We start from the raw sequence: 18,987 nt of genomic DNA, 5'->3' as shown, positions 1-18,987 counted from the left end.
CCAGAAGGAGGGTGTTTTGCCCTCAGGTATTTCGATTGGTATTTCTTAGACATAAGGTAGACTCTGGCCAGAGAAGCTCTGCCGGGCCATCTCCCCAGTGCCTGGTGACCTATGGGTAATATGCTTTGGAAGGCTCTGGTGTGTCCCCATACATCAGCCTGGATGAGTAGAGCTGGATCCCTGTTTCTCTCCATGGTCACTGTGGAGCCACCCTCGTAGATTGGCAACATCACCTTAGAAGTTATTTTTACCTTCTGCCTATACCACTTGTTGGGCATGATGCATATTCTTTTTTTTGTTTGTTTTCTGAGATGGAGCCTCGTTTCTGTTGCCCAGGCTGGAGTGCAATGGCGCGATCTCTGCTCACTGCAACCTCCGCCTCCCAGGTTCAAATGATTCTCTAGCCTCAGCCTCCCAAGTAGCTGGGACTACAGGCATACGCCACCACACCCAGCTAATTTTGTATTTTTTAGTAGAGATGGGGTTTCTCTATGTTGGTCAGGTTGATCTTGAACTCCCGACCTCAGATGATCCGCCTGCCTCGGCCTCCCAAAGTGCTGAGATTGTGGGCATAAGCCACCGTGCCCGGCCTGCATGATGCATTTTCTAAATGTATCCCTTGCTGGGTAAAGTGACTGTTGCACTTATTTCTCTGCATTTATCTTGTGGAGAGTACTCATCTGTGTCCAAGCACATGGGAGCCTGGCGGCGCATTTGTGTTTGCCTTATGAACACTGGTTGTGACTTACAGCCTCTCAAGGTCCCTTCTAAATCACAGATCCCTGGACAAGATAGACTTAGGGAAAAAGCACAAGACTGATGGAATACCACTGCCCCCTGGGGCGATCTGTAACTGCTATGGCTCCTAAACCTTCATTTTATTTTTCCTTTAGAAGGTGGTTATATAATACGAGGAAAAGTATAGATTTTACAAAGGACTTATTTGAGCAATAGAAAGCGACTGAGCCAGATAGTCAGGCGCCATAAGAATAGGAATAGTAGCATCGATTGGTGTGATGATTCTTGAATCCTTTTTAGGCTATATGCGCTTAAAGACATGAATACTCTCCACTGGAAAACGAATGATTCCACAGGTAATTTTAGTGGGTTCAAGGACCCCTTGAAGTCCAATCACAGATTCTAGGTTACCCTAGTGTTTTGTACTTTACAATTCTCTCTCACATACATTTTATCTTTGGTGCTCACACTTGAAGAGCTGACATTATTATATATTTCCATACGGAACTGGGGCTCAGGGTAGCAGCTTGCCTAAAGTGACTCAGTAAGTGAACCAATTGGGCTCTAGGCTGTTAAATCCTTGTTCTTTCCATTGTGCCATGCTGGCTTAGATCATCTGGAGTGGCTATCTCTCTAGAGATTAGGAAGACAAAGCCAGCCCAGTGTCTAGAACCTTTAAGGCACTGTGTGGTGTGCAATTTCTGAGTGTGGGTAACCCTAGACTGAGCAGATAGAGGCCACATCCCTGAAGAGAGGGCTGCCTTACCCCAGATGGATGGTCCGGATGTGTTTCTGGATACCTGCAGCAGTGCTCAGCACCTTCCCACAGTTTTTCCAGAGGCATTTGAACATCACCTTCATAGAATTCTGTAAAGGGGAGAGACAGTGATAGTAAAATGGAAACTATTTTCTAACAACATTTTCTGTCATCCCAACACGTATTTTTTCCTTCATTAGAAAAGTAATAGCATCTCCAGCTTCTTGACTATAACTCAACACACTGTTGTAGGTACCCCCAGGTTTGTGAGTATCTTGGTGACCTCAGTTATTTCCTCATATCCTTCATGAGAAATGAGCTCTGCTGGAATATTTCAGATCATGTTCACGAAGGTAGTCACAGGGCCATTTCGGCTGTCAAAAACAGTGGATAACATTCACTGAGCACTTACTATGTGCCGGGTGCAGCCTTAAGTGTTTCTCTCTTTTAATCCTAAAAGACAGATACTAATATTAATCTCCATTTTACAGATGCATAAAAAGCTCCAGTAGTAAGCATCTGGTCAATGAACCAGCTACTGGCAAAGTTGAAATACGAATCCAGGGACTCTGGCTCCAGAAAGCATCCTCTCACCAGTACACAATTCTGCCTTCTTCAACAAGGGTCTCAGTATTTTCTTTTCCTCTTTTTTGAGATGGGGTCCCACTCTGTCACTCAGGCTGAAGTGCAGTGGCGCAATTGTGGCTCACTGTAGCCTCTGTCTCTCCTGGGCTCAAGCGATCCTCCCACCTCAGCCTCCCAAGTAGTTGGGACAACAGGTACATGCCACCATGCCCAGCTAATTTTTTGTATTTTTGGTAAAGACAGAGTTTTGCCATGTTGCTCAGGCTGGGGCAGTATTTTCCAAAACAGTTCAGTACCATGATTGAGAGCACTGACTTTGGGCTTATTTCGCACAGTGCTCTTATTTATAAAATAGGAATAATAATAGTACCTGTCTCACAGCATTATTATGAAGATTAAATGACATTATGGAAGTGAATCAGTTAACAGAATGCTGACAGGAATAATGATTCAACCAACAGCAGCTATTGCTGGGTTGATTATGCTTCCGAGAGTAAATTTTATAGAAAGTGAGTTTTCTCCAGGGAGGTCCCTTGTCATTGGGATGCCACCTCTTTGCTGACTGTTCTCTTGGGTATGGTGACAGCCACTTCCATGTGTTCACCAAGCCCCAATTTCCTTTTCCTGCTGGGTACACAGCTAGACCTTGTTTCCCTCCCTTGCAGTCAAGTGGCATCACATCACTGAATTAGGGCTGATGGAGAAGTGACTCACATTCCTTCGAAGCCTTTCCCATAAACTGCTTCCCAGTGTCACCCCAGCCTGCTCTGATGATTAGATGCAAAGGGCACAAAGGTTAATTAGGGGACAGCAAAACCACTAGATCAGAGTTCTTAATTTTTTGTTTGCCATGAGCCCTTTTGGCAGTCTGGTGAAACCTATGAATCTTTCTCAGAATAGTGTTTTTTAATGTTTAAAGTAAATACATAAAATTACAAAGACAGCTAGAAAAAAACATTAAATATTTTTTAACCCCATTAAAAAGTGGTCAAAGGACATGAAGAGACGCTTCTCAAAGAAGACATACAAGTGGCCAAAAAAACAAAAAAGGAAAAAATGCTCAATATCACTAATCATCAGAGAAATGCAAATCAAAACCACAATGAGATACCACCTCACACCAGTCAGAATGGCTATTATCAAAAAGTAAAAAATAATCGATGCAGGAAATGAGATATATCCTGTTGATGGGAGTGTAAATTAGTTCAGCTATTGTGGAAGACAGTTTGGAGATTTCTCAAAGAACTAAACATAGAACTACCATTTGACCCAGCAATCCCATTACTGGGTATATACCCAAAAGAAAATAAATCATTCTACCAAAAAGACCCATGCACTTGCATGCTCATTGCAGCACTATTCACAGTAGCAAAGACATGGAATTGACCTAGGTGTCAGTGGAATGAACAGATAAAATGTACACATACATCATGGAGTACTGCATAGCCAAGAAAAAGAATGAAATTATGTCCCTTGCAGCAAAATGGATGCAGCTGGAGGCCATTATCCTAGGTGAATTAATATGGAAACAGAAAAGGAAATACTACGTGTTCTCTCTTATAAGTGGGAGTTAAACAATGGGTACACATGGACATAAAGATGGAAATAACAGACATTAGGGACTACTAGAGGAGGGAAGTAGGGAGGGGGTAAGTGTTGAAAAACGACCTACTGGGTATTATGTTCACTACCTGGGTAATAGGCTCAGTTGTATCCCAAACCCCAGCATCACCCAATATACCCGTGTAACAAACCTGCACATGTACCCCCTGAATCTAAAGTCGAATTTAAAAAGTGTTTTGCAATATGGCAATATATGCACTCTCTAATTAATGCAGTAAATAATAAGACCTTGAAGTGGGCCTAATAACTACCATAATTTTAAAGTAGTGTTATTAATAAATGATATTTCATGATATTTACTAAAATTGTAATGTGATATGAAATATCCATGATTTTGATTGGTATTAAAGTCACAGGTGGTGCTAACATTATTATGGCTTGATGCCTTAAATCATAATTACAGGAAATGTTAAATTACGGTTAAAAGGTTGGTGAAAATAAAGATACACTTTTTCCCCCATGCAGGTTCACCGACCTTGGATTCTGTGAACCCCTTTGGGGACCTGTGGATTCCAGGTTAAGAATCCCTGCACTAGAAGGAAGAAGCCTGGATCCCCAGAGGCCTGTTTGGAGCAAAGACATCCACCCCCTCCAGAACCCCCACTGACCTGACTGGACTGTGACATGAGAATAAACAAACCTTTATTGTGTTAAGCTACTGACATGTGAGAAAAATGAGTTGTTCCAACAGTAAGCCCACCCCGACAATGCACACAGCAGTGGCGACATCTTCTCTGAACTGATGGAACTGATGTAGCTTGATTTATGTGTTTGCTAGAAGATCTGCCATCAAGTACTTGTGGTTCGCACCATCATACTCTTGGTTCTATGAAACAATCATTCACACATTTAGAAGACAACTCATCTCTATTACTGATGGGATCAGTATCCAGATGATTTATCTGGACACCCCATGCTGAAGATTTTCTACTGGTTTCTGAATTGAACATGGCACTTGGGAGCTTGCAGAATTGAAGAGTGTCCATGTGTTGGTGAATGGTTACCTTAAACACGGCAAGCAGAGGACAAAGTATGGCAGCACATTGCTGCAGTCTGCTAGAGCAGATTACTAACCACGGAAGGAGCCCGCTGTTCACATGGGCTTTGTGAGCCCAGTGGCCCACTGTGCCCCAGAGTTTCTACCTGGCTGGCCAGCATTCACATCACAGCAACCTAGCTGTTTCTTCTGCAGCTCCTGGGAACACACACCCAGCTCTGTGGTGTTCTCCCTGCAGTGTGCATTGCTAGGCATAGGACCCAGAGCTACACTGAGCTAGGACTGAAGCTCATTGAGGGGTGTGAAGAAGCGGAGAAGCAAATGAATCATTAGGAGACTTTAAGTACATAATCCTCATGAGTCTGTGTTTATTCCAAGGAGACAGTTCACAAACTTCAGCTTCCCTGACCTCCCTGGGCCAGTGATCTAAACATATGAAGTATAAGATGCATCAAAGGGGGCGGTTTAAATCCTACCTCCAAACCTGCTAGGTTCACAAGAAGGAATTCTGTAGAATTCAAAATATTATTTGACTCAAAGCATATAACTTAACAGTATTTTGTGTTGCCATAAAAGAACACCTGATGCTGGTTATAAAGAAAAGAGGGTGATTTAGCTCATGGTTCTGCAGGCTGCATATGAAGCACGGCACCAGCACCTGCTCAGGTTCTGGTGGGAGTTTTTGTGTTGAGTTAGATCACGGTGGAAGTCAAATGTGATGCAGGGGCAACAACCCACTCTCCTGAGAACTAATCCATTCTCTCAAAATCCAATCCAGTCTCAGGAGAGCGAGAACTCTCGCCATTGTGAGAATGGCACCACGCCATTCAAGAGGGATCTGCTCCCATGACCCAAATACCTCCCACGAGGCTCCACCTCCCAACACCCCTACCAGGGATCAAATTCCAACATGAAATTTTGGTGGAGGTAAATGAACCATATCAAACTATGGCAAATATTAATGAACAACTGCTCACATTCTGAATGCTTTCTGTCCATTTTCAAATGATGAAGCTATATTGGAGGAAATATCTTCCACTTAAGAGAACCAGTGACTCAAGCAAAAATACAGGTACCCGATAGTCCAAGTATCTGTCTGGAAATGAAGTCATGATAGATGAAAACGCTTTTTGATTCATTCCTAACTTTTTGCTGATGATGGCATTCTTTCATTTGTTAAACTAAATATCTAGTTAGCAAGGAATATTCTAGGGGCTGGAGATAGAGAACAAAAAAAGAAACAAGGCTTCTTTCAAAGTGAAATTCTAGTAGGGGAGAGACACAAATTATAACACATGATGACCATTTCAGATATAGCATGAGGCCTGCAGAAAGTGACTTTTGAGCCAGAACCTGAAGGTTGGATAAGGAGTCAGCCAACTAACATTTGGAGTTTCCCAGGCATAGTGAATGCAGTTAAATGCAGAGGCCTGAAGATAAGAAAGAGCTTGGCTGTTGGAGGCCAGAAAGAATGACAGTGTGTTTAGAGTGAAAAGTGGGAGGGAGTGATTTGAGATAAGGTGGAGAAGCAGGGCCAGATCCCGTGGGACTCTGCAGATAAAGGTAAGGAATTTGGATTTTCTTCTAAAATAAAAGAGAAGCTACTGAAGGAAGAGAGTGACACTACATGACTTAAATTTTTTTTTTTTGGAAAAATATTACTGTTTTGGGATAAAAAGCAAATGAAGTCACCAGCATGGAGTCACTGCATGAAGTCACTGCAGGTGAGAGGAAATGGTGGCTTAGAGGGTTTACGCAGAGAGGATGGAGGAAAACAGACACATTCAGGATATTCTGGAGACAGATCCAACACTACTTGCTATTGGGTTGAATATGAGGAATGATAAAAGGGATGGTGTTAAAGATGGCTTCCATGTTTTAGGTTTGAATGACTGGGTGAGTTGTGGTTCTGTTTTGGATATGCTAATTTTGAGATAACTATATGTATCAAAAGGAGATTGCAAGCAGGACACTGGATATGTGAGCCTGGAGCAGGGAAAGTCACGAATAGAGATAAATTTGGGGTCAGGAGATAAAGAAGCAGTTAAAGCTTGGGTGTGAATGCTAGGGGAAAATGCAGTTAGAGATGATCAGGGTGCATTGTGGCATCCAACATTTTATATTGGAGATTGAGAAGGAGCAGCCGGAGAGGGGAGTGGTCAGGAGATCATGATATTAAAAGCACAAAGAGAAGAAAGTGTCTCAGGAAGGAAGATGTGACCAACTGTGTTGAACAAGGACTGGGAAGTGTTCTTTGGATTTGGCATATGGAGGATGCTGGTGGCCCAGATAGCAGTAAGTCTCGTAGAGTGGTGTGGATGGAAGTCAGATTGGCATGGACTGGACAGTAAGTGGGATTTAGGAAAACCGAGTAATTGCCAAGGTTTTCTAGAAATTTTGCTGATCTATGAGCAGTCAGTCAAGGGAGGGTTTGTAAAGATGAATTATACTAAGGTAACTTTCTATGCTGATAGGAATGACTGCAAAGATAGGGAAACTGATGGTGCAGTAGAGAAGCAGGTGTTACCTACAGGTTGAGGTTCTTCTGAAGGTCGGGAGAGCTGCGCCAATACCCACAAAACAGGGAGAGGGGCTGCCTTGGACGAGACAGAATGGCTGTCTGCTGGAAAAAGGGAGACCAGATGGTGCCTGCCCAGATGCAGTTAATTTGCTAATTTGGTGGAGAAGGGGAAAAAAAGGCATTCCTCTTTGAATGTTTCAAACTTTTCAGTGAGGTAAGAAGTGCAGTCAGAACTGAGGACAAAGTGGGAAGGCCGTGTATGAAGTTTGAGGATACTTGAGAAGGATAAAATAGTTGTCTTACAGCAGCAGTCCCCAGTGTTTTTGGCACCAGGGACCAGTTTCATGGAAGGCAATTTTTCCATGGACTGTGACACGGGATAGGAGAGGATGGTTTCAGGATGAAACTGCTCCATCAGGCATTAGTTAAGATTGTCGTAAGGAGCGTTCAACCTGGTTCACAATAGGGTTCATGCTCCTGTAAGAATCTAATGTGGCTGCTGACCTGACAGGAGGCGGAGCTTGGGAGGTAAAGCTGGCTCACCTCCTGCTGTTTGGCCGGGTTCCTAACAGGCTGTGTGCAGACTGATAGTGGTCCCAGGCCTGGGAGCTGGGGACCCCTGCCTTAGAGACGGGGAAAGGAAAAGGCAAGCATATGATACTATTTCCATATTCCTGATATTCATGATGGGAAACAAGATTTCAGAAAGTTACAAGACTTATCCGGTGTCATCTGATGGCTCTTAACCAATGAGTCAGTCAGATGTAGGCTTTCATAATGAGTATAATAGTATTGTACGACATATAAAGCCAAATTCCTCCTACATCATGGGACTTTTTTAAGGCCTCAAATTGCTGATTGTTTTAGGATATGATAATCACAGTAGTATTTTTGTGCCATAAGTACTATTTATAAGGTTACTGTTCTTTGTCCTTGCAATAATATGTCAAGCATTTGTTTTTTTTTAAATTGACAAGTAGTTAGGTCCTGATTATAGAAAAGTAAGTATCATTGGTTTAATTCCTTTCCATAGTTTTCATCTGTTACTTCAAGTATGTGATACATTTTGGAGGCATCAAATCCCCAAAATGCAAGGAAGCTAACCATTATCCTCCGTTAATTAGGGTAACTACCAACAGCAATTGTTTATCTCCTCCACACATAAACAAACACCTTCCTTGAACCCTGGCTAAGGGCTCCAAAGAAATCTGCTGCCCAAAGAAAATTAGGTAATGATATTAAGAAACATGATAAACTTTGTCTCCTCTTTCCTTTTTTTCTTTTGCTGGGTTTTCAAGAGGCACTTTGGGGATCCCAGTGCCTCACAGTGTCTGGCTCAATAAATATTTGTTATGTTCAATCGCAGAGAGATTGTGTTTTGGGACCCTCAGAGATGAGCCACATTTGAGATATCTTAATTTATTTAAATAGCACTTTGTAAAATTTACTTAGTGAATCATCTGTGTTCAAAGAGTGTTTGTCAAAAAGATTTGTTCTGTAGAATTTAATGTTTCTCAGCATGATTAACACTTGCTTATCTTACCTGGCTGTAAATTAACTTCTCAGGGGATGTCCATGGTGATGCCCTGCATTGCGAGGACTGAATTATAAGATGGGTTTTCTTTTCACTTTATATCGTACATTTCTCTTCTGATCTTGCGTGCCCTACACTAGTAGGTATCTAAAGAAAGTCTGAGTTCACTAGAAAACAAATGGAAAATGTGCTGCAGGAAAAACTACTAATTTATAATGACTCACATCATTAGCAAAAGTGATTAGAAAGCAATGTGGCATTTTAGAGATATGGAAAATTCCTGTGGACTTGCAAGGCAGTTAAAAATGTGGACTTAAACATAATTACATATGGTGGGAAGACTATCAACTGTTTTAGGGGAGGGGACACTCCCAAAACGAAGTTCTGCTTTCTCTTCCACTTCTTTCTTTTGACATTCCTTTTGAATATCACATCTCACATTTATTATCTCATTTTAGTCCAGACTGTCAGAGCTCTGCCTTCATAGTTTATGCATCACAGATATGAGCCATCTTTAAATTTGAGAGCAATATAGCTTAAGGCAATAGAACTTAAGGAACACCTATAACTTTGAGCCAATTCAATTTGTAGGAATCTATCCTAAGATAGCAATTCAAAATATTTGCAAAGACATAGGTGTATCCACCACACAGATTTTTAGACTAGATAAAAGTAAGAAATAACCTCAAGGTTGACAATGGGAGATTGGTTAAATTATGCCATATAACTGAGTATTAAACAACCTTAAACATGAAGTTGTAAGAAAGCTTCTTTGATATGAAAAGAAAAGTTACATGTCTATTAAGGGACTTGATCTGTCCTGGTTGACCTGACAGGTTTGCACTGTGCCTTTTCTGCACCATGCTCAGGGTCCCAGGAGGCTGCATTAACAAGGCCTCTGGCCCACAGATTTCTGGTTGGATTTGGCCAACGAGAGGCACTGGCAGAAGGCTGGGAAGCAGGAGAGACTGGAAAGGAGGAGGGTACTGATTCCTCCTGGCTCTCCTTCTGCCTGGTCACAGGTGGGCAGTGACTACATCTCTCCTCCAAAAGCTACCCTCTCTGTTGGGTAACCTCTCAAATAGCTACATTTCCAGAATTTTGGTAACCTTCTGGATTGTAGAAATTCCTCTATTGTAGAGCAGAGCCTCTTCAGGCTCTAGGGGTTAGGGTTAATAATGGCCTTCCACTGTTGTTAGGCCCTGGAGTCCTGCACCACCCCCTACTGATTTCTCCTAACCCTGTCTACACCTTTGTAAAGTGACTTGCCTCTACATAGGCCGAAGACATTCTTGCATCAAAACATGAGGCTCTTTAAATGGTAGTTCAGTACTTTTCAAAGTCCCCTAACTACATCCAGTTGAAACAAATCCTTTGTCTACAAACAGACTACTTGCTGTTACCCTAAAGAAAAGCAAGCCATGGGAGGAGGATAACATGGAAAAATAGCTAAATAAACAACGCCCAGATTGCCGCATGGGTCCAAGCTCGCCCAAGGAAGCCAAACCAAGCAAAGCTGCTGGCAGAGTTGCGGCAGCCAAGTCTGAACGGTCCCATCTGTGCTTCTATCCTGGCGTCTCCTCGCAAAGCTAACAGATGTTTGCAAAGCTGGAATGTCCACCAGCTCATGGAGAACAGCTGAAAATTCACTCCGTGGAAAGCACTTCTGCAGAACATCATCGGCAAAGACCTCAAGTCTAACAGAATGGTCTTCCTCACATAAAGCAGAGGGAACAGAGGCAGGCCACTGTCGATTGGGAACCACTCTGTGCCTTGCCCTGTGCTAGGAATTTCCATGTTTACCTTATTTAATACTTGCAACAACCCCAGGAGGAACTGGAGCTCCATGCAGTCTTGAGCAGACTCCTGGAATCTCACATTTCCCTGATGTGAGATGCATGGCAGCTTCCAAACTCTTTAGAATTACTCAACATTGATGCTGTGGGCTGTAATGGTTGGAGGGAACTTTCTGGAGATTCTTCACCTTTGCAGGAGCTTCTGAACTGTCTCTAAGAACAACTGCCTTGGGTCTATTGGCCGAGGACTTTGGCCAAGGTTTCCCTGATTTTCTCTCTGCTTGTCCTATCTATCACAAGCCTCAATCCTGTTTTTAAATGGTTTCATACTTGGAAGATATGAAGTAGCTTCTATTTTCTTGACAGAACCTAGACCAAAACTTAGGACTGATATGGTGACTGCTAACGGTCACCTTCAGTTTCAAGAAACATGGCTGGATTTGGAAGTATTATATAACATTTTTGAAGTATAACATGCATATAACATGTAAGTCCAACTAAAGCTATATTCCAGAAAACACATGGACATCACTTTATCACTCAGCCTGGGGTTAACGTCATGTACTGAGGTGGCTTGAGAGGATCTTCAGGTATTTTTTTCTTTTTGTACGGTGACTGGTGTGTGTGTGTGTGTGTGTGTGTGTGGTTGGAATGGCAGGGGCAGTGGCTTATACATCAAAGCCTCTCCAGAGAGGACCAGGGACCTTGAGGGACAGAGAGGGCTGAGTTATTCTGTGCAGGTGAGTTGGCTGTGTTATACAAACTTCCTCAGCCTGTCTCGTGAAAACCCACACACCTTGGCAGTGGCTCCAACGGCTCTGTCAAGGTCAGGAGGTCCACACAGATCTTCAGCTGGCACCAAAAGATAGGAAAATGCGCTACTGATTTAAAAATTAGTAACTTCCTAGAAGGTGGTAGGGGTTCTGGTTGTTTGTTACTTCGCGCTACCTCATGGTTACATGGTATACAAGTTGCCTTACTTTTGGAGGCTTTATTTCTTTACTTGTAAAATGAGAGGACTGAATGAGAGTAGAGGTTTTGGATCTTCAAGGTGTGTGGGGTTAAAACAAGGTAACAGGTGAATCCAGTGTACACCAAGCATATCTGAAACACCTCCCACCTCCACGCGCTGTTTAGAGATGCTGTGGTGACAAGTGAATATAAAAATAAAAAAAAAATTTTGTAAATGGACTAACCTAGAATGTATGCTTTTGTGCCTGGCCTTTTTTCCCCTCTGCATAATGTTTTCTCGGTTCACCCACTGTTTTGTGTATCAGTAGTCTGCTCCCTTTTATGTGGTGAAGTATCCCACTGTATGATTACACCGCAATTTGTTTATCCAGGTACCCGTTGATGGGCATTTGGGTTGTTTCCAGTTTGGGGTGATAATGAATAAAGCTGCTATAAACATTTGTCTCCAAGTTTTTTTTGTGGACATGTGTTTTCTTATCTCTTAGGTAAATACATACCTTAGAGTGGAATTGCTGGGTCATATGGTAAGTGTATATTTAACTTTCTAAGAACTGCCAAACTGTTTTACAAAGTGGTTGTACCATTTTGCATTTCTACCAGCAATAAATGAGAGTTCCTGTTGCCAACATTTGGTATTTTGTATACCAAAAATACACACTGTATAATTCCATTTACTTGAAATTCTGCAACAGGCAGCATTAATCTATAGTGCTGAAAGTTCTATCACTGGTTGCCTGTTTGGGGCTTGGTGGTGCTTTTGACTGAAGTGGGGCATGAGTAGTGCTGGCCTTGGTTACAGTGGTGATTACTCAGCTAGAGACAGTCAAAACTCACTGAACAGTACACTTACAATGGGTTCATTTTATTATGTGAAAATTATACCTAAGTGAAGTTGATTTTAAATGATTTCTATAACAGTAACAGCAAGCAACGCAAAGATTCCTGAATTAACTAACAGAAATCTCTAGTCATTCTCTGTTTTCTCAATCCATGTTCTAAAACTGCATCTCATTTTGGGGATGCCTGGACATTCCTGGGCGTATTGAGTAGTCCTCTAACTTGGAAAGATTGAGACTGGGCTGGAAGATTTCTAAAGTCCTTCGAACTCCAATGTCCTGGAGCCTATATACTGCATGGCAGGTTATGCTAAGATCCTGTCACTAAATTGCCTAGATATCTCCTTTATCCTGAGTTTTCTCTATGAGGCCAATCAGCTGCTCCCTGCCCTGGCTGACAAGGCTGTACCATCACCATGAAATCCGTGCAGTTGATCCAAGCTGCTGCTCTTAGCACCGCCCTCCCCAGCAGTTTTAACAGATGGATCTATTTCTGGAGCAGCCGTTCTCTTTTGCAAGAGGCACTCTCTCTGCTCAAAATTAGTGGGTTAGGAATTAAGTCAGCAGAGAGACTGGCAACATGCTTATTCGTGAGGGCTTTACGGGTTTGTTTTCTTCTTGGAGCAGCCATTCACAATTTAAAGTGATTCATAGCTTTTTGGCTCTGAAAGATTAAAAATGCAGAGTGGAGCACATCATTAATTGTTTGCTACTGTACCAGCATTACTGAAGCGTCTTATGTTAACTCAGTGCCTTCTTCTCTAACTTGAGGTTCTTCCTAATACACAGGTAAAACTGTTCATCATCAAGACGCCAGTGAAATAAGTGGAAATGATGAAGGCTGGAATTTAGAAATTGCCTCTGAGGTGCTACAAATGTTCTGAAATGCAGAGTCCTGAGTCAGATTTCCTTGTATGCCTCGAATTTCTGCTACTGTCTTTGCTACACTCACCCAGTGCATTGCAGGGGAGCTTCTCAATGCATGCCCAAATGAGCACAGGGTGGCTGAGAGGTCCGGAGTCATCCTGAGCCACTGTGGCATTGGCACGGTCAGTGTGGTCAGGGTGGAGGGTGGAGGCAAACATTCCCTTCTCTCCACACCCAGACTTCTCAAATTTCCCATTCAGGCAGTTGCCAAATGGGGCAAAAAACTCCAAAAAACCCCAAAGATTTAGCAGCTGACATTTATTGCTCTTCACAGGGCCTCTCGTATATTCCTGACAACAGGGGTGCTACCATTTTCCATATTTTACAGATGAGGAAACTGATGCAGAGAGAGGCCAAGTGACCTGCTTAAGGCCACATAAGTCCTAAAGCTGCCATGCCAATTTTGGCATGCACAGAATCCAGAATCTGACAGAATCAGGGATCTGACATGGAAAAGGGCTCAGAAATCATTTCTAATCAGCACGTCTTGATTTTTCTAGGGGTCTTGTGGAATTGATGGTTAACTCTTCCACCTTCCACAGAATTCATTTTCTCTCAGGAACTTCTAGAATGGCTGTATTTAGGGTCACTGCATCACCTTGTGGTCATGACAGAAATTGCACCTCCCCAAAGTCGAGTCCTGGCTCACACAACCAGGGTTTTTCCCCTGAGCTTGGAAGTTCTGTCAGTCTGTCTTGAAATCCCAGAGGAAAAATTCTGCTAGAACTGGGCTTGACGAAGTTGGCTGGCTGACCTCCAGAACTAGGATAGAGAAGTCTTTCATTTCCCTTCTCGCATTCTCACCTACCTTGCTACAGGTCCCTTAAGGGTGACGATACCTCATGTGGGAAGGAAGCTCTCCGGCAGACAGCCTGGAGTTCCTATCTCTGCTCTCCATTTCTTTCTGAACTTTCTGCACCCTTGCTCCCACCCTGCCACATAGCTGTAGCTATGTCTGATTATTTTCTCTCCACGTTTTTCTCCTCTGTGGGCAGAAGGAAATATGGATTTGTTGAAATAACTTGCCTCAAACATTTCCTCTGCTATTTCAGTTAAACTGATCACTGCCACATTACAAGCTACACAACCTTGGACAATTAACACAACTTCAATGAGCTTCTTGGCACAGTGGGGATAAGAATACACCAAAGATTTGAGGGATGATTACACGAAATGCTACATTTAAAAGTACTTGGTAAACTGTAACGAAATATGTAAATATAGTGATTATCAGCAAATATTTTTTCCTCACTACTGATAGTAAGACAGAATGCCTTGTCTACGCAGTATACCGCACACTGTCATCTTCTTTACGTAAGTGGAACATGAATCTCCACAAGAGGGGGGGGGGTGAGCCATCTCTGTGTTGGGGAGAGGTGGGAGAAGAGATAGGAAGCTTCCAAAACAATGAAAAAGGTCAGGATCATTGCTTCACGGTCAGATACAGGCAATGCTCCCTCCTCCTTTGTTTAGGGTCCTCAAATATCTATTAAAAGGTTGTCACATTCCAGCACTCATGATCACATTTAATCTTCATGACTGTCCTGAGAGGGGCATGTTAATACCTGTTTGCCTGTTTTACAAATGAAGAAGTAGATGATCAGAGAGTTGAAATGATATTTTTAGGTTCTCGGGGTAGGAGAGTTAAGAATGTGGATCTTTTGATTTCCAATCAGGACACCTTAATTTACCACAAATCATATTATCTCTTTATAATAAAGAACAGAAGCTTCCAAACTTTTTGATGAGCCACAGTAAGAAATAAATTTTGCAAAGCATATACACATACATATACAATGAAACAAAATTATCAAGAAACAATACTTGTCCTTATTGTGGACAGTGTATTCTGTTTTATTGATTAAAGTGACTCATTGAATTGATTCATAACCCACTAGTGAATTTAGATGTGCAGTTTGGAAAAAACTGATCTAGAAGGTTCTCAAACAATACCCACAGAACATGTGACTATCACAATGGGTTTTAAATGGCTATTATGAAACTGAGGGAACAGAGAAGAAAATAAGATGAATGCAGAAAGTTCTACCAACTAGACAGAATACCTTGTCTGGTTTAAGCAAATTAACTCTTAGAAATCTTTTGAAACATAATTTTTAAAATATCTAAAATAACCGTATCACAGTTAGTGTTTTGCCACATCATGAATACAGCATTTATCACTTGTAATTATTGCCTCTCTACACATCAATTTCCAGCCACCCAAGTTTCGACACCTTGAAGGAAAAAACTATGCCTTATTCTCAGGACAATAAGCATTTTGCCTGATAATGTGCTCAGTAAATATTGGCTCACCTAATAAATTTAAAAAAGAATAGCACCAGCCTCACTTTCTTTTTATTTTCACTATTTAAAGTAACTTTAAATTCAAAAGGCCAAGGTAACAACTTGGTCTGTGTAAAATCCATGCATTAAACATTAGTGGCTACCATCCACATCCTATTGGTCTCACTGTGGGGACATCTAAAGTCTGAATAGAGGAAGGAGTCATAAAGAAAGAAGGATAAACATGATTCTTATTTGTTCATTCCTTCCGACTATCCAGTTTCTTGTGGAGTGGGCCTGTGCTCTTCCAATAAAAATAAATATACATAAAAAAATTTTAAATAAAAAATGTAAAAAGGAAGTTTTTTTCCTTTTTGTTTGGTGACTTGACTATCCCCTAAATTCAGTTAAAGCCTTTAGACCTTCCATATGAGTTTAACAAGTGCAATCTAATTGTGATGTAAGAGTGTGAATTTTGGCTCAGGGGCTGCATTAGAAATGGAAGGCTGTGACAGGCTTTCATGAATGTGCCTTAAATAACACTGGGGTTCCCTGTGCTGTGAGTCCTTGTCACAACACTGCGCCATGCCTGTTGAGTGTTTGGACTACACACTCAGAGAACCCCAGGGAGAAAGTCTACGAAGCTTGAAGCAACAGGAAAAGACTTCAGGTCCCCACCACTGTCCTGCCTGCAGGTACCCACTGACAGAAGTGCCAGCCTCTCTCCCCTACTGGTCATGTGAAGACTCAATGTCCCTGGGGACCCACAGGGTGCTAGAACAACTCCAGCCCCCTTGCATAACAGACGAGAATCAAACAGCAACTCTTCCGGCCACTGCCTCTGGGAAGGTCAGGGGATGACATTAATATCCTCTTTTCTGGACAAAAATGTCAGCCTTTTTCACATGTACAGACCCAGAGACAGTGCCCATATCACTTCCATTCTCCATGTTACACAGGTAGAATGATGCTGAGAGACACAGGCAGGGAAGGCATTGTTGGATCGATGCCATCTCTTTGTTTTCCTCTTTGAAATGAATTAGGGGAGGAAAAAGTTTGCACTGCAGTCCTCAGGGCTTTATATTGGATCTTTGTGACCAGCCATTAATAATGAAGCTGCCAATACAAAATTTAAAAACCAACATCTATAACATTTACTTGGTGATTTTTAAAATAATGCCAAAATATCTTCTAGATTTAGTGGTAGTATAGTGGTAGTATTACTTTATTCCATGAAATGGAAATGTTTTTGAAAAATTATGAGTCAACATAACTGAAATGTACCTGAAAAATGAAAAGAATATGAGCTTGAGGTTCAGGCAGATCTGGGTTTGAATGATGGCTCTGTTCCTTTCTAATCTGCCTAACAGGGGCCAATTAAACGTAAAAGTCAATCGCCCTGATCCTCAGTTTCCTCATATCAAAGTGGAAGTGAAAAACCACTCAGAGCTGCTGGATTAATAAAATGTCTAATTAATTTGTTAAATCAATTAATTAGACTTTTTTTCTTTTTTTTTTTTTTTAAAGCAACAAGGTCTCACTCTGTTGCCCAGACTGGAGTGCAGTGGCCAGATCACCCAGACTGGAGTGCAGTGGCCAGATCACAGCTCACTGCAGCCTTGAACTCTTGGACTCAAGTGATCCTCCCACCTTGGCCTCCTGAGTAGATGAGACTACAGGTGCATGTCACTACACTGAGCTAATTTTTTTTATATTTAAATTTTTTTTGTAGAGACAGGGTCTTGTTCTGTTGCATTAGCTGGTCTCCAGCTCCTGGTCTCAAGCAATCTTTCTGCCTCAGTCTCCCAAAGCAGTGGGATTACAGGTGTAAGCCACCGTGCCTGGCCCTTTTTCACTTTTTATTTAGTTAATATATAATTTTTAGGATGTAAGAATGGAAGTTTGTTTATATCTCAGGCTTTATGGATATTTCACAGATGACTGCATAAAAATGAGATACGAAATATTCTTTACAATAACGCTTCAGGGCTGACTGAAGCAGAAAAGAGAAAAATATATTAATTGTATTTTACATATGAAAAAAATAAGTCCCAAGAAGAGAACGAGTTCATACCGAAGCAAGCCTGAGGACCAATTTTCTAACTTAGAAATACTGCTAAGTCTCAGGTCAGCAATTTATAACTAGAGGATAGGGCACGTGCGTATATACTTTCAGGAAACTTACCAGTAGTTGTCATTTTTTAATTGTCACCATAATAATTTCTATTTAAACTTCAAGAACATTAAAGAGGAATGTAAGCTGCTGCTTTCCACAGAAAAGAGGGTGTGGGTCCAAAGTTAAGCTCACACCAGCCCTTCAAAGGGGACGGAAAGCACCTTCAGGAAACTGAAGGCAGAGACCACGTGGCTGATCACCAACCTTTCTTTTCCTGGGAATGGGCTCGTCGAAGAGCAGGTTGCTGGCCTCCGCCTCGTCGATGCCGTCGTCTGGCTGCGCGGGGCTGCGGAAGGGCTTGAAGCTGTCGGCCGAGAGCGGCGGCGACGGCGTGGACGGGTTGGACTGGTCGCTGGGGGCGCTCCAGCTCCAGTAGCCGCTGCTGCTGGTGCTGGAAGGCACGCAGCCGCCCTCCTTCCAGGATCCGCTGAGGCTCTCTGCGTGCACACAAACACAGTCAGTGCGAGGACCCCTGCGTGCCCGGGCAGGGCTCAGTGGGGAAGTGGGAGCCTTGGTTCTACTCCAGTGAAACCACCCTAGCCCTCTCAATAATCTGCAACAGCTGGGTATGTCAGTTTTTGTTCTATTTATACACTCCCCTCCCAAAAGCCACATTGTAGTTTATAAACATTTAATTATTTTAACCGCACGATAACAGGTTTTTCTAAGGTTTCTGATGTGTTTTTGTATCGAGCAACACAAATTCCTTGGGATCCTAGTGGGGATTGGATCATAGTGGGGATTATATGGAAAAAAAAAAAAAGATATTCTTGTTCACTAAGTTTGGGGTGCTCTGGGTTTATTGACTGCAGTATCTCTTTCTTTTTCTTTTTCTTTTTTTTTTGAGACAGAGTTTTGCTCTTGTTGCCCAGGCCGGAGTGCAATGGCGCGATCTCCGCTCACTGCAACCTCCGCCTCCTGGGTTCAAGCAATTCTCCTGCCTCAGCCTCCTGAGTAGCTGGGACTACAGGCATGGGCCACCATGCCCGGCTAATTTTTGTATTTTTAGTAGAGACGGGATTTCACCATGTTGACCAGGATGGTCTCAATCTCTTGACCTCGTCATCCACCCGCCTTGGCCTCCCAAAGTGCTGGGATTACACGCGTGAGCCACAGTGCCCAGCCCACTGCAGTATTTCTAAGAGAGGAGTATCATTTGCAGTATTCTCCTGAATGGTTTGGTAACAGAGTTCCCTCCCACCCCAACCCCTTCGATTTCAACTTTTTTTTTTTTTTTTTTTT

The 18,987-nt window shown here is 42.3% G+C and overlaps 1 protein-coding gene across 4 annotated transcripts in view; it reads right to left on the bottom strand.

Moving 5' to 3' along the window:
• The window catches only part of ZNF704 (zinc finger protein 704), a 238,340-nt gene that overhangs the window by 32,237 nt on the left and 187,116 nt on the right, over positions 1-18,987 (bottom strand). For all 4 annotated transcript variants that reach the window (XR_001822999.2, XR_001823000.2, XR_005198974.1 and 1 more), the window contains exons 4-5: positions 17,950-18,182; positions 1,505-1,605 (exon numbers count right to left, since the gene is read on the bottom strand). Coding sequence is in view for 1 of the 4 variants with exons in the window: in XM_017521858.2 (XP_017377347.1) it covers positions 1,505-1,605; positions 17,950-18,182 (334 nt within the window). In the remaining 3 variants the exon portion in view is untranslated. The remainder of the gene's footprint in view (positions 1-1,504; positions 1,606-17,949; positions 18,183-18,987) is intronic.

This window comes from Cebus imitator, unplaced genomic scaffold (genome assembly GCF_001604975.1).
Source record: "Cebus imitator isolate Cc_AM_T3 unplaced genomic scaffold, Cebus_imitator-1.0 Scaffold22, whole genome shotgun sequence".
NCBI lineage: Eukaryota > Metazoa > Chordata > Mammalia > Primates > Cebidae > Cebus > Cebus imitator.
This window is presented reverse-complemented; position numbering and strand designations above follow the sequence as displayed.